General features: G+C 34.2%; 1 protein-coding gene across 1 annotated transcript in view; it reads left to right on the top strand.

Annotated features, from left to right (window-relative positions):
- The window catches only part of CADM2 (cell adhesion molecule 2), a 240398-nt gene that overhangs the window by 62425 nt on the left and 163094 nt on the right, over positions 1-14879 (top strand). The window contains exon 2 of the mRNA XM_033855945.2: positions 12131-12283. Coding sequence (XP_033711836.1) covers positions 12244-12283 — 40 coding nt within the window. The 5' untranslated portion in view covers positions 12131-12243. The remainder of the gene's footprint in view (positions 1-12130; positions 12284-14879) is intronic.

Below are 14879 nucleotides of genomic sequence, written 5' to 3'. Positions count from 1 at the left end.
TTTGCTACATTATTTGCAGAACTTGTTTGATTGATGTGTTACTACTAGAAATGATATATTTATTTGATATTTTTCAAATGCTTCATATACAAAGTGAGTCTTTTGGCACTTTAGGTCTAAATTTCATAAGCTAAGTTTCTATTATGTCCTTATGTCATCTGACAGATGGTATATTTTTTTTCGCCTCAACATATCTTTTGTACAGAGTGATACACTAATAATAAGAATGAAATGCCTCTGATTTTTATCCAGGCAAGATGATATTGTGGAAAAAGGAATCATCTGATATAAAGTATTTTATATATTACAGTTTTATATATATATACACAGACATACCAAAAAATATATATATATATATATATATTTATCTCTCTCACTGAAGACAACTTAAAAATCTACTGAAGTTTTTTTTAATAGATAAAACCATACATTGAGTATAATATATCATTGAGTTAGTGATTCCTGGTCACTAAAATCAGGACTTATTTGTGATTGAATAAATTTATGAATTCAATTTATGATTGATAGTAGTAACTGTTACTCTTAAGTAAATTTAAAAAGTAGATTCCTGAAATCATTACAAGAGACTTCAAAAGTCACTTAGGACATTCTCCTGCAATGAAAGACATTTAAACACTCCTGGCAGGAGACCAGGTAACCATTAATTAAACAACTTTTTTTACAAACTTATCTCGTAAGTTTGCTCACTACAATTGCGAAGAGCTCAATAAATAGAAAGACAATCTCTATATTAAACCCAAATCAACCTCTCACTAGCTTCTAACCTTCAGTGATTTGTTCAGCATAAATATGATCTCAGTTTCACATGCCAGCAACCACTTCGTCTAGTCAATGTTTTCTTTTCTAGTGAAAACATTCCCAGAATTAAATATATATATATATATATTTATCATATATGGTTTACAGATTTGGAACTGCTTTAGTCTTTATCAAAATGTAGTATATGGATTGGCAAAGAGATGAAATTAGTATATAATGATAATATATGGGTGAGGTATGTGTGGGTGTGAGAGTGTATGTTAGCAGAGTTTTCCTTTTCCAGTAGTTATCTTCATGAAAGTTTATTTGGAATTATCAAATGAGGAGTTCACATTTTAGTTGATTCCATCATTATATAGAGACCTGTAGAGTTGTCTTTTTATAATTGAAGTAGTGTTGTATTATTAGTTCATTTAAGAAGATATATAGAATTTTATTTCAAATTGATATCAGAATTGAAATTAATATTGCATACTTTATTTGGAAAATATATACATGTATATGTATCTAATTAATATACATTTATAATTTATATAAACCATCCTGAATAGTTTTTTATTCTAAAAAAAATAATTTAGTAAATAATGAACAATAATTCACCTCCCATTTTCTAAAACTAGGGTCATGCTTATAGCTTAGAGGATGACACAGTCAATAGAAAATAACTATAGTGTTACTTCTATAGATATTTCTCCTTTGCTGAATCTAAAGCAGTGTTGAGAAGAGCACATTCATAAGTAATAGATTGGTAATTCCTTTTCATAATTTAGTAACTAGGTAGAATTTTTGTACCAAAACACACTGGAATTATGACTATTTTAGAGAAAGTATATTATCTATTGTTTTCTATCATTCCTGGATATCTACATTAATTTTTTATAGAAACATTAGCATATATAGATATAGTAGTACAAATAAGCCTACAGTAACAAGGCAGAAACTACTAACTGCTCACTAATATCTCTCCTTCCTATACATACAGCCAGACTGCATTTACCAGTCTCCCTTGAACTATGGCCATGTGCTTGGACATGGAATGGTGTGTGTGTGGTATGTGTGCTTCCAGGCCTCTGCCATTAAATTTTGTACACATGCTTCCCCAGGCTCACTTTCTCTCAGAAGACTTTCACAGTCACAAGATGAAGATGGCAGTGTATATCATTGATGCTCCTGTAGTGTAAGTTGTCCTCCACCAATGACCTTGAGCAGTCCTTTACTGTTACATGTTAAAGAAACTTCCTGTGTTTTAAACAACTGAAATGCAACCCTTCATCTGAAAGCAAATCCATACTGTAAAATTAGTGGGTGTAGTAATTTCTAGACAGTTATCTAGAGATACAAAAGAAGATTTAAGTGTATTTGCTTTGGCTTTACAGAGTTCTTTTTGCCATATGACATTGTGAAAGTAGGAATAAGATAAGCCTATTTACAATCTTAAAGAGAAGTAGTAAATTTTCAATGTCTGAATACATAAGTTTAGAAGATTTACAGGCCTAGGCCACTGTAAAGTACAAGATGACAACTCAACTGTCTTAGATTATTTTAAGTTTCAGTTACTTAAGTCAAATTATATCAATATACAGAAAGATATTTAGAATGGGATCTTAGAAAAATGTTTTGTTTGAATTGTGAAAATATTTATTATATGTTATTTTTTAAATTTTGGTCTCTATTAATGATAGTTTGATACTACGTAAGTGAGAAAAAACTAAAGATTTAGAAACTAAAAATCAAAAGCTGCAAACTCCTTTTAAGTCAAACTTTACAAAATGAAAATTTATCAGGTGCAAGGAATCTATTAGAACATAAATTTTCAAGGTCATTGTCATGTAAAAATATGTCACCTTTCTAGAGCATATTCTGCTGACTTATCATATGAAATGATTCACCAGGTGCACCTGCCATTTTATTTATTCTCTGTGCTTTCAGCTTTCACTTGCTCATTCACTCACTTATCCAATGGAGAGATGGAAATTATATTCAGAGCACCTTGCTAGTGTCTGTGGGCAGTAGGAATTAGTCTCATTCATGGCTGGATGCTCCAGGAGATGACCATATAATAAGAAAAATGGTACATATCAGTATATAAACAATGGACCATATAATGTTCACTTTTACTCTCTCATTAGCTCAACAAATTATTATTGAGCTTCATGTACATTCCTGCCCTGGAAACCTAAAGGAAAGAGTGAATGTGGCTGGAGGTGGACAGTATGAAAGAATTTACCAAGAAAGCAATACGTTAATTAGCTTGAGTGAAAAGTATGAACTGGAGACATGCAGAGGGAATATATGCCTTTAGGTAAAGAGGTATGGATTACTCACCATATTTGAACAAATGCTCAGGTATTTCTAAATTATTAGGCATTTTGAGGAGGGATGGGGAAATAGACTAGAAAAGTGAACATATTTCTGATCTTTAGGGGCTTATGTTACATGACACACAGTTTAAATGTTACCTTACAAAACAGAAAATTGGGTAGGTATATAGGTGTATTAAGAATCCAGTCTATGTTCAGAGCTTTAGGAATTTAATAGAGTGAAAGAGCAACAGGGTTTCCCTCTGGACATGTCATGTGGAGGACACTGAGGAAGAGGGGCAAAAGCCTTAACAAAGACAAGAAGATGGAAAGTAGAAATACCATGGAGTTTATATTCATTCCTCAAACATATTAATAAATTTTCCATACCCAAGTTTATTAATTTTTGGTACATTTTAGACATGGTAACATTTTGCTTTTTCAAGTGTTTCATAATAACAGATTACACATATAGGTATGAGAGTAATGACTATTTGTTTTTTACATTAGAAGTAAGAAAAGCTGGGGCTTAAAAATTGAAATTCTACCACTGGAAAATCTTCCTTCAAATAGTGACACAGTTTCCAGATTTATTGCTTGGGTTCTGTTCGAATTTCTATTCTAAAACTCCATTTACTATGGTTTTAGTAAAAATTCAGTCCCAGCTGAAACTTGGTATACCAAATATCAGCTCTGGAGCAATGGTTGTTTTTACCAATTTTCCAGAAGATTGATTTAGATTGTTTTGTGTTGTATGACTGTAAAAGAACAAAACAGAAAAGGTTCACTAGCTTGATATTTTGTTCTGTCTGTACGTTTTAACTCCTTTATTTCTGGCAGTCCATAGCACTATTACAAATAACATATACTGAATGTAATCAGCATATGATTATACTATTTACACAAATAAAACATTGGGCTGTTAACAAATAAAATAACACTTTTATAATAAAAGTAAGAATGGCTCGATTTCCTTCTTTATCTTGCCTGTTTTACAATGTCTAGAGGCATATTTTGACATCATGCGTGTCAATATACTAATTGTGAGGTCTGACAAGAGTTAAGCCCTGAATCTGTGGCCCATTTGAAACTTTATTAGAGCTTATTTGACTTATTTTTCCTCTCTGATTTATTAGGATACAGATTTAATTAGCAAAACAATATTCTGGTACACCAAAACAAAGTTGACCTCACTGAAGCTTTAATTCCTCTTCCTAGTTTTTACCGGTGATAGTAGGTATTTCAGGATAGTAGGTATTTCAGCTGATAAAACAAGGTTAGCAGATTGCCTGAGTCACTTTGGTTAGTGATCAGTTCTAGAGAAATCAGTAGGGGCAAAGCAGAGTAGGCAGCTAGCACAGGTCTAAGTGGATAGCGTTCGGAGAGAAAACAAGCCTGTTTGCAGAAGTTGGGAAACAAAGAAGTGCTGGTGTGGGCAACCTTAAAACAACAAAGTCAGAATCATGAGAAGGATTATATTATTAGTCAGCAAACAACACTGAAACTTGTTATTGAATCAAAATCCATATACAGCATTCTTCGATATATCTTTCTCTAGGCAGAACTTGGCTTATTGTACTGACATATCTAAACTCCCTGTAAGAATCAAGTGGGGACACCTGGATGGGACTTGAGCTGAGAACAAGGAGAATGAAGACTGACATACCTATTGTTCTTTTAATTCCATCACACCAGTGATGTTAAACTTACTTTACAAGATGGAACTTACTGGTTGGAAAGTAATATGTTTATAAGAACTTCTAAATATGTGCAGTGATTGCTTCAGCTAAAGCCTGTGAGTGTAGAATGGTATGCTCTTGGAAACATGCTGACATTGAGAATTTAAGTAGCCAGGATGACACTTGAAATGACTTCTATCATCTTGATGTAGGTTTTTCCTTTAGTACTTGTCTGTAAGATATAGTGAATTATAATAATAAAAATCATTCAGCATATAATATTCACTTAATATATGGAATTTTCTAAAATGATGTTAATATGTACAATTATAGACTATTATTATATATAAAAGACTGATGACCCACATATTAAATTTAATACAATAAAATTTAATGGGCATCTGCATGTATCATGATATGTGTAAAGCCTTGTAGACAATGTAAATATTTATAAATATAAATATAAAGAGATATAATCCTGATTTGGGAAAGTTTTAGGTCAAATGGGTGAACTAGAAAAAATGCAAAAACAATGATGTTGTTATTTGCTGCATTTTAATAGTCTCTTAAAATGATTACATAAGGAAATATGTTTTTTATCTTTATTTAAGCACCTTAAAGTGTGACATAAATTATTACTCACTGGAAACCAACTTAGACATATTTGAAAATGTTTCTGGCAAGAAGTATGTGATCACCTTTATAAAGATCACAACACTTAAGAAAAGAAAACTATTAATTGAAGTATATACAATTTGTATACAATTTTGTGTATACAAATTGCTATTAGGCTCTTAAATGAATAATGTCAGATAAATTCAATAGCACTAATGTTATTAAGTTAATTTGGTTTAAAATTAATTAATATACAACTTATTAACTATGCCAGTAACTTTTGTTAGAAATCAGTATAAAATGTGTGTAAAATTCTCCAAGTAATCGTCTTAGGAATTTTTATTTTACCCAGCATGAATCCCAAATATGCATTTGTATGATTGACGAACTATTTAGAACCAATGATATATTGGGAAAATAATTTTTATCCAGTGTTAAGCACTATTTAATAAACTCTTACTCATTGGTCAGTGCTTCTTATTTGCAGCTAAGATTAAATTCTCTAGAGTTCAGTGTTTTGAACTGTTAAATCACCTCACCAGTGGGTGCAAGGCACCTAATAGCTGATGAGGTGTGGCCTCAGAGTAACCTACTTTTAACTCATTAGCTCATTTTAATCTCTATGGTGTGTGAACAATTACCTTTCATTCTTTTATTCCATATACTCATTTGTTCTCTCCAGTTATTCCTAGGATAATGTTTAAAATCTATTTCTTTCAATGAAATGTTTGAGGTTTTATTTTTTTTAAAGATATTTAGATATGGGCTTCCCTGGTGGCTCAGTGGTTAAGAGTCCGCCTGCCGATGCAGGGAACGCAGGTTCGTGCCCCGGTCTGGGAGGATCCCACATGCCGTGGAGTGGCTGGGCCCGTGAGCCATGGCCGCTGAGCCTGCGCGTCCGGAGCCTGTGCTCCGCAATGGGAGAGGCCACGACAGTGAGAGGCCTGCGTACCGGAAAAAAAAAAAAAAAAAAAAAGATATTTAGATAATCATGAACACTCTGTGTGCTCAAACGACAGCACTTTTTTTTAAAAGATTGAATTCACTGCAACCGACAATATTACGATTCTTCTTTTTAGGTTCACCATAAATATATGCAACTTACTCTGTAGAAAGTATGGATTATTTCTGAGTCTCTACTACCTTTTGTGTTCATTTGGAAACCATAAGGTAACACAACAGTAGCTTCAGAGATCACTCATTCAGTATTTCAAATAATTATTCAATGAATGATCACTTTTAAAAAAAAAATTTTGCAGCATGATGTTTCTAGGTCTTTTATGCTCAACGGTATCTAAACAAGACACTTCTTTTTCTTGTTTTGGGGGCTTTTCTCCCATGGGGGATGTATCAAAGAGGACTTCCTAATTCAGTTCTTTTTCACTCTGCTCTTATATGCAGATAGAGTTTGGCTCTCAGTTTCAATTCAATAGTCATTCACTGAAAACTTGCTGTGCAGATAGTTAGGATGCAGGGTGCTGAGATGTGCAAAACAAGGATCCTGCTCACAGGGAATCCATTGAGTTGTATTTCACCCCTCTTTGGACTTTAAAAGGTTTCCTTTTTTTCTTTCATACTTAAAATGCTGTGATAAAGAGAACTGCAGATGACATCATAAGTATTTACAAACTTGAAAAGATAAATGCTGTGGATGTAAGATTTGTTTAAAATGTTCAGTCCAAAGGGATTTCTCTGGTGAGGGGGAAGTGGGGAGGTGCTGCTAGGAGAACAGGCCCTGAAGATATCTGTACCAGAGATGCCATTTCTATTTTTCATGCCTTTATTGACCCCCTTTCTCTTGAGCCTATAAATATGATTCAGTCTCTTCCTTCCAGAAAAATAGCTTCCCTTCCTTCTGACCCTGGACTGTCTCCTACTTTTCTCATCCAAGAGTGCAATCTGGTTCCTTCTTAGCAACCTTCTCATGATATAGCCAAACTCACTGACACTGTCCAAATACAATGGACACTTTCCAATCTTGAAATCACTTAACTTCTCTATAATAAAAAATGTTTATAGCTACTAAAATAAAATGTTCAGTTCAATAAAAATTTCCTTAGGCAGCTCTTTGTTTTTTGGCAAATGAATTATCAAGGAAATTTATACAATAAATAATCCCTTTGCTAACTGTGTCACTTTCTTCCCTTTTGGGAATATGTTTTCAGGTTTTGAATATCTATTCATGTATCTCATTTCTCTAAATCATATACCTTATACTTTCACTCAATTGTTATTATCTCCGCCTAACACTCAGCAGACTGGGGTACACAATAGGTGACTTACCTATTAATATGGCTAACCAATGACAGAGGTTACATTAAAATACATGTATTCTACTTTTCAGAGTCTAATTTTTAGTCAAACCTGGTAGTAATTATAAAACAACTCAAAAAATTATAGGATTTGGTAAGCTGAATCGAGACATTTCAGACTTTAAATATTTAGGTTCTCATCTGGATTCCAAACCTAAAATATTTTAATATATCATTGCACATTTGTTTAAATCACTTCACATATAACATGATATCATAGTTCTCATAATGCAAAGATGGAAATGAATCAGGAATTATTATCCACAGGAAACCTGACCTCATATAAGTGCCTAAAGCAGATCTTCTGATACCAAAGTCAGTGCTTTTAGCCTTACTCCACACAAATGGTTTAAATATGAACATTTTCTATTTGTATGCACTGAGTAATTCAGTTTGACTTCAGTGATATTATGTAGTTATATAGTTTATATATATAAATATATATATATATATAAATATATATATATAATATAGTTTCCATAAAATAGTCTGACCAAAAGAAAGTTAAATTCCTTTTGCCAAGATTCACTAAAAATTGTAAGCTCTGTCTCTCTGTCAGTGCGACCTGTGTTAGAAGAAATGAAATTGAACACAGGGGGTGAGTAACATGTTTTACCCACACAGTATCATTGCAGGAACATGAGGCTTTTCCCTTTTGGAGACTTCTTTTTTATAAAAAAACAAGAAATATGTGATAAATATTTTTTTAAATAAATCATACCTTTGAAAAGTGGTTGGTATAACATGAGGTCCTATTGGGGAAATGACAAATCTGTGTCCCCCTCTTTTCCTCTAGCAACTGAACAAGGCATATATAATAGGGAGTGTAGGAGATAGCATACAAAATAGACATTTTTATAAAAAGTCCGCTGTAAACTAGTGGAGTCGCAAACACAATTGTAATCAGTCTTCCTTAATTTTTATAGTTGATAAAAATCAGTTTTGAAAATGTTTGCAAGTGTATGTCTCCTTATGAAATTAGAGGTAACAAAGAATGGTAATAGGTGGACGATAATCATTCAGGTATGTGTTATTGAGTAAGTGGGAGGATGATTTTTAAAGTATATTTAAAATCATGAAAATTTAGAATTTTACCAAATACATTTTTTAATTTCTTGCTCCTCTCACAAAGCATAGAGGAAAGGTATAGGCAATTTAAGAATCTATGGCACTTGGGATCCCCTTCTTACTCTGTGGCAAATGTATATAATGAGTTTCAAGCTTTGATATCAAAACCATTTCCCCATTCCATCTAATGTGCATAAAATATTTTAAGCTGAGTTATTATTGTAGATTCATACCCAGCTGTGAGAAATAATACAGAGAAATCCATGTACCCTCTACCCAAATAATATCTTGGAAAGATATCACAGCTAGAAAATAGACATTGACATAGTCCACCAATCTTATTTGAGTTTCACCGGTTTTACATGTACTCGTTTGTGTGTGTGTGTGTGTGTATGTGTTTAGTTTTATCCAGTTTCATTACATATGTAGGTTAATGTATCCATCACCACAGTCAAGATGCAAAGCGGTTCTATCACCACAAGGATCCTTCGTGCTGTAGTTTTATAACCGTGCTCATATCACTCCCACTCCTCCTCCACCCCTTACTAACCTTCACCGTTGGTAGGAACTAATCTTTTCTCCATCTCTATAATTTTAGTTATTTCAAGACACTATATAAAATAATTTCATCTTAATTTATCTATAGAGTTTCTGAGTGTATCACTTTGTATATTTTCTTAGTAGTTGCTCCAGGTATTGAAATGCTATACATATACGATTTATCCCAGTCTACTACTTTTACCACTTCTGGTAAAGTATGGAAACCTTACTTCCATTAGGTCCTTTTGCCCTGACACTTTTTATTTGTTTTAACTATTCCTTCTTAACATGTTGAACACTGCATCAGTTGATGGTATAATGTTTGTTTTAACCATCATATAGTCAGGAAAATGCAGCAGAGTAGTCTATATTGTATTTACCCATATTTTTTGTTCTCTCACTTGTTCTTCCTTCTTGATGCTTCAAAATTTCTTCTTTTCTGTTTGAGGAACTTTAACTTTTCTTTAAGATGGATCTGCTAGAGAAACATGTGTTTAGTTTTCCTCCTTCTAAAAATATATTTATTTCCCCTTGATTCCTGAACGTTGGTTTCACTGGATAAGAATTCACGATCAACAGTTCTCTTCTTTCAGAACTTGAAAAACGTGCCACTGCCTCTGACCTCCATAATTTCAAATGAGGTCATATATTGTCATTTGAAATGGTGTTTTCTTATAGGTAATATGTCTTTCTCTCACGGGCCCAGCCGCTCTGCCGCATGTGGGATCTTCCCGGACCGGGGCACGAACCCATGTCCCTTGCATCAGCAGGTGGACTCTCAACCACTGCGCCACAAGGGAAGCCCTAATTTCACTGTATCTTGATTTGGACCTTTTGGGGTTTATCCTGTTTGAGTTTGATCCTCTTCCTGATTTTGTACGTTTATTTCTTTTGCCTAATTTGTGAAGTTTTGACCATTATTTCTTAAATTCTTTCTGCCTCACTCTCTTTCTCTTCTTTTGGGACTTATATGGTACCAATGTTGGATATTTTGTTATTGTCCCACAGGTCCCCAAGATTCTGATTTTTGCTTTTTTTTGGTTGGTTTTCCAATCTGTTTTCTCTCTCTTGTTCAGATCCAGTGACTTATATTGGTCTGTCCTTAAGTTCACTGATTCTATCCTCTGTTGTCTCATTGTACTATTTATCCAATCCAGTGAGTTTTTATTTTGGTTGTTGTATTTTTGACTTCTGTACTTTCCTTTGGTTCTTTTTTTAAATAACTTCTTTAGAGTGCTGAGATTTTCTATTTTATATTTGTTTCAAGATAATTAGTAATTGCTTGTTAAAGTAATTTTATGATGGCTTCTTTAAATTCTCTGTCAGATAATTCTAACATCCGTTTCAACTCAGTATTAGCATCTGTGGATTATTTTTTCTCATTCAAGTTATGTTTTGCCTGGTATTTGGTGTGACCAGTAATTCTTTTTTAATCACATCCTGGAGATTTGGGTTATTGTGTTAGGAGACTCTGGATACTATTTACATCATCTATTCTATTTAGGTTCAGCACACAGGTCCTGGCTTACATTTGTGGGCTATGGTTCCACCAACAGTTTAATTTTCAGAGCCTTTGTGGTGCTATTTGGTCACTTTGAGTTGTCTGTTTCCACTGGGAGTTGTACTGATCCCTACTGGTGCCACCTAAGGAAGCAAGGCCTCCTGATGGCTCTAGGGGGGATAAATGGTTCTTTAGCTCATCAAAGATCACTTCAAGGGCTGGGTAATTGTTATAAAAGGATTGGCCCACTGCCTGTGCTGCCCAATTGACCATTGTCTCTCAGTAGGGAAGGGGAGTCTCCAGTCTAATGGAAAAAGAGATTGCGTTCCATGACAGTGATGCTCCCGATTGATTCCCCTTGGGGGTGGCCCAGTCTCTCCCAAAGTTCTTGGTGGGAATCCCATTTGCTCTGTGAAAAAAATGAGTCTACCTAGGCCACCTTCTGTTGCTAGGTTATGGTTGGGAGAAGCCAGGTCTCAAATGCCTTTTACAATTGGTTAGAGAGACACTGTGTTATTCCTTCGGTTCTGGTATCACTAACCAGTCCCCTTTCCTCTTTCTACCTTTCAGAGTACTCCTTTAGTCACCTCTTGCTTAATTTCTGGTTTTATAGCTGTCCTTAGTGGAGCACATAGTGATATTTAAGTTTTTTAATGCTTTTCCAAAAATGATTTAAAAGAAGCATAAATAAGCAAGATGCTTAAGAGATCTGTGAAAACAAGTGTTCTGTGATAGAAAAGGTGGTTTGAACCAAAGAATATATTAAAAGTATTTAACAGACAGTACAGCAGAGGCACCAACCAGTCAGAGCAAATTTAATGTCAGGTACAGTACAGGTGTTTTTCAGCTGAAAGTTAGCTCTGATTTTAAAAAAGCTTAACAGGCGTCTCTACTGCAGAGAACTTTCAATATGCTAAGGTTAATTGTTGGTTTCCTAGAAGGAACTGAGCACTCATAGTTTTCCCAAATTTATCTAGGCATAGAAGTGAAATTTTTTGTTTACAGCTCTTCTTGGTACTGACAACTCATGAAAGACTGTGAAGGAAAGCCATTTTTGTCACCATCAATATCTACCTCATCCAAGGTATTGTACTTACTAGATGCAATCATTTAATTAAAAAGTTATTTCTCAGAACATTAAGGAACATTTAATTCTACTTAAATCTGATAAAATATTTCAATATATTTAAACCTTCCTTTAAAACATTTCAGGAAACCAGATTTAGACATATGGCCAAAGAAAATGTTTATTGTGTTGTGCTAAAAATATGTAGTCTAACAGTAGCAACTTTTCCTAATGTTGTTATTCATATTTTCAGTATTTTCTTTTTCCAGCTTTAAGGGACAATAGGATCGAGCTGGTTCGGGCTTCCTGGCATGAACTGAGTATCAGCGTCAGTGATGTCTCTCTCTCTGATGAAGGACAGTACACCTGTTCTTTATTTACAATGCCTGTCAAAACTTCCAAGGCCTATCTCACTGTTCTGGGTAAGTGCATGTGATCACAAGCCAGAGAGATGTGCACAGCTACAGCAACATGATTCAATAACAGATCTACACTTTGAGGATCATCAAAAAGCATTAAAAAATCACTTAGTCATTTCCCCCATTTTATAAATAGATAAAGAGAGGTATAAAGATTTGTATGACTTCCCAAGAGCAAACAGCCATTTTGTTTCTTAGCCAGCAATAGACACCAGGTTTCTTGATTTTCAACTAAATTCCTTTGTGTCAAATCATCTCTATATTGTATATGTGGTAATCCTTTTATAAAGTGATAGAATAATGAACATAATGACTTCAATGTGTCTATCAGATGCTCCGCCACCTTATCATCAGTCACCTAATGGGATCTTCCCTAATATCTATTGGCTTCCAAATATGCCCATTTGTGTATTTTAGTGTATTTAAATGACCCTAACATTTCTATTTGTCTTCTTGCCTTTTAGCTTTGTAGTTTTCTAGATTACTAAATGAAGTACATAATGTCGCTTGCGCGTGCAGCTTGTAGCTTCTTTGTTTTTTTATTCTCTAAGTATTGGGCCATTTTTCTAAAGGTTATAGTGACACCAAAAAGCAATACATTCATAGAGTTTCTGAGGAAATAAGCTTGCAGCTCACAGCTCTCTGTGCTTCCACAGACGTCAGTGGCCCAATCAGCTGAAATTGCTGGAATTCATTGAAACACACCTGTGTACTGAACAAGTTAGAGGAATTTAAAGATTGATTTTTTTTTTTTTTTGCCCTTAGCTTGCCTTCCTTTTTTGATAGATAAAGGCATAACGCTGCATTTAAACGAACTAATGCATGCTGTTCTTTTGGGTGAGAATATTAAAGTTAATCCTGCTAGTGAATTGGTTTTGTGCATAGGATATGAAATATGTTTCTTTGCAAGTCCCACTGGGACTATTGTATAAAAATCTTTACAAGTTTGCCATTAAGGACAAAATACACCCACTAAATGGAGTATCTCAGGATAGCAGCTGCCTAAGATTAATGTATTGTTCTGTAGAGAGCCAACTTGAGACCCCAAGAAATAGGAAAGTGGCTAATTTCAATTTATTAAATGGTGATGTGACGTTTGTTTTTTTTAAAAAAAAGCTATATGAAGGTGAACGAAAAGAAAAGAAAGCTAGCCAGCTAATGGAGTATGTTGATCTGTCATTTATCTTTGTTGTTCTTGTTGTTTTAGTTTGTATTTCTTTTATTGGCGCCTTCCAACATTCTTACATTTTATTCTTTTCAAACTGAATCAAATAGTACAATAAAGAAACTTTCAGTCTGCCTTTATTATTGAATATTTTTAGAAGAAATTTTAATAAACCTCTGTCATGACAGCAGAATATTATTGCCTCCAAAATATGTAATGTTGTATTATTTAAATCATCAATGTCTATCTCTGAATATTAGTTATCTGCTTATTCATTGGATGATCTGGACTAGAAAAGGTAATAAGTAGCTAGCATTAACTAGCATTAAAAATAATACATGGGCTTCCCTGGTGGCGCAGTGGTTGAGAGTCCGCCTGCCGATGCAGGGGACATGGGTTAGTGCCCCGGTCTGGGAAGATCCCACATGCCGCGGAGCGGCTGGGCCTGTGAGCCATGGCTGCTAAGCCTGCGCGTCCAGAGCCTGTGTTCCTCAACGGGAGAGGCCACAGCAGTGAGAGGCCCGTGTACTGCAAAAAAAAAAAAAATAATAATAATAAATATCATGCTCCACAAAACTGCAATTACATTTCTAATACAAATGACATCAAGAGACATTCTCTACTTTAGAAGAATCAGAAAAATAAGTATAGTTGCAATTTTTAATGAATCTTTTATTCAAAATGCATTTTCTAGAAAAAAGTACACAGAGGATAACAATATTTTTTAAGCTTTAAGAATTCTGAAATCAGGAATGAAATGTGCTATTCTGGTTAAATCACAGTTTGCTAAAGAATGAAGAAATATGCTTTGTGGATTTTTTTTTGCCCAGTGCAAACAATCTACCGTTTTAAAGCCCCACACTGGTAAATCTTAAGATATGGTTGTTTTTAAGATTATAAAGAGTATTTCTGCAGGTAAAATTTAATTTAAAAAAACTACTTTAAACGCACTTTAAATGCTTTCTGGATAGTATACACACACATATGCATATTTACACAGACACATATGTGTTTGTATGTATGTGTATATATATCTCGCTATATATTTTTTATATATTTTGTCATTTATTTTATTATATAGCAGTTTATTATTATTATGTTTTGGTTTATTATCATTATTTTTATTTTTATTTTTTGCGGTACACGGGCCTCTCACTGTTGTGGCCTCTCCCATTGCGGAGCACAGGCTCCGGATGCACAGGCTCAGTGGTCATGGCTCACGGGCCTAGCCACTCCGCGGCATGTGGGATCTTCCCAGACCGGAGCACGAACCCGTGTCCCCTGCATCGGCAGGCAGACTCTCAACCACTGCACCACCAGGGAAGCCCTGGTTTATTATTCTTGATTGAAGTTATTGTCAGTTATACACCCAGTTTAGCTTTGCTTCTGAAAGTAGTAGTCGTAAGAACAAATCAACCCTGGAGATTAATGTTT

This window comes from Tursiops truncatus, chromosome 4 (assembly GCF_011762595.2).
Source record: "Tursiops truncatus isolate mTurTru1 chromosome 4, mTurTru1.mat.Y, whole genome shotgun sequence".
NCBI classification, from domain to species: Eukaryota; Metazoa; Chordata; class Mammalia; order Artiodactyla; family Delphinidae; genus Tursiops; species Tursiops truncatus.
The sequence above is the reverse complement of the archived record's forward strand: the minus strand, read 5'-3'. Positions and strand labels throughout refer to the sequence as shown.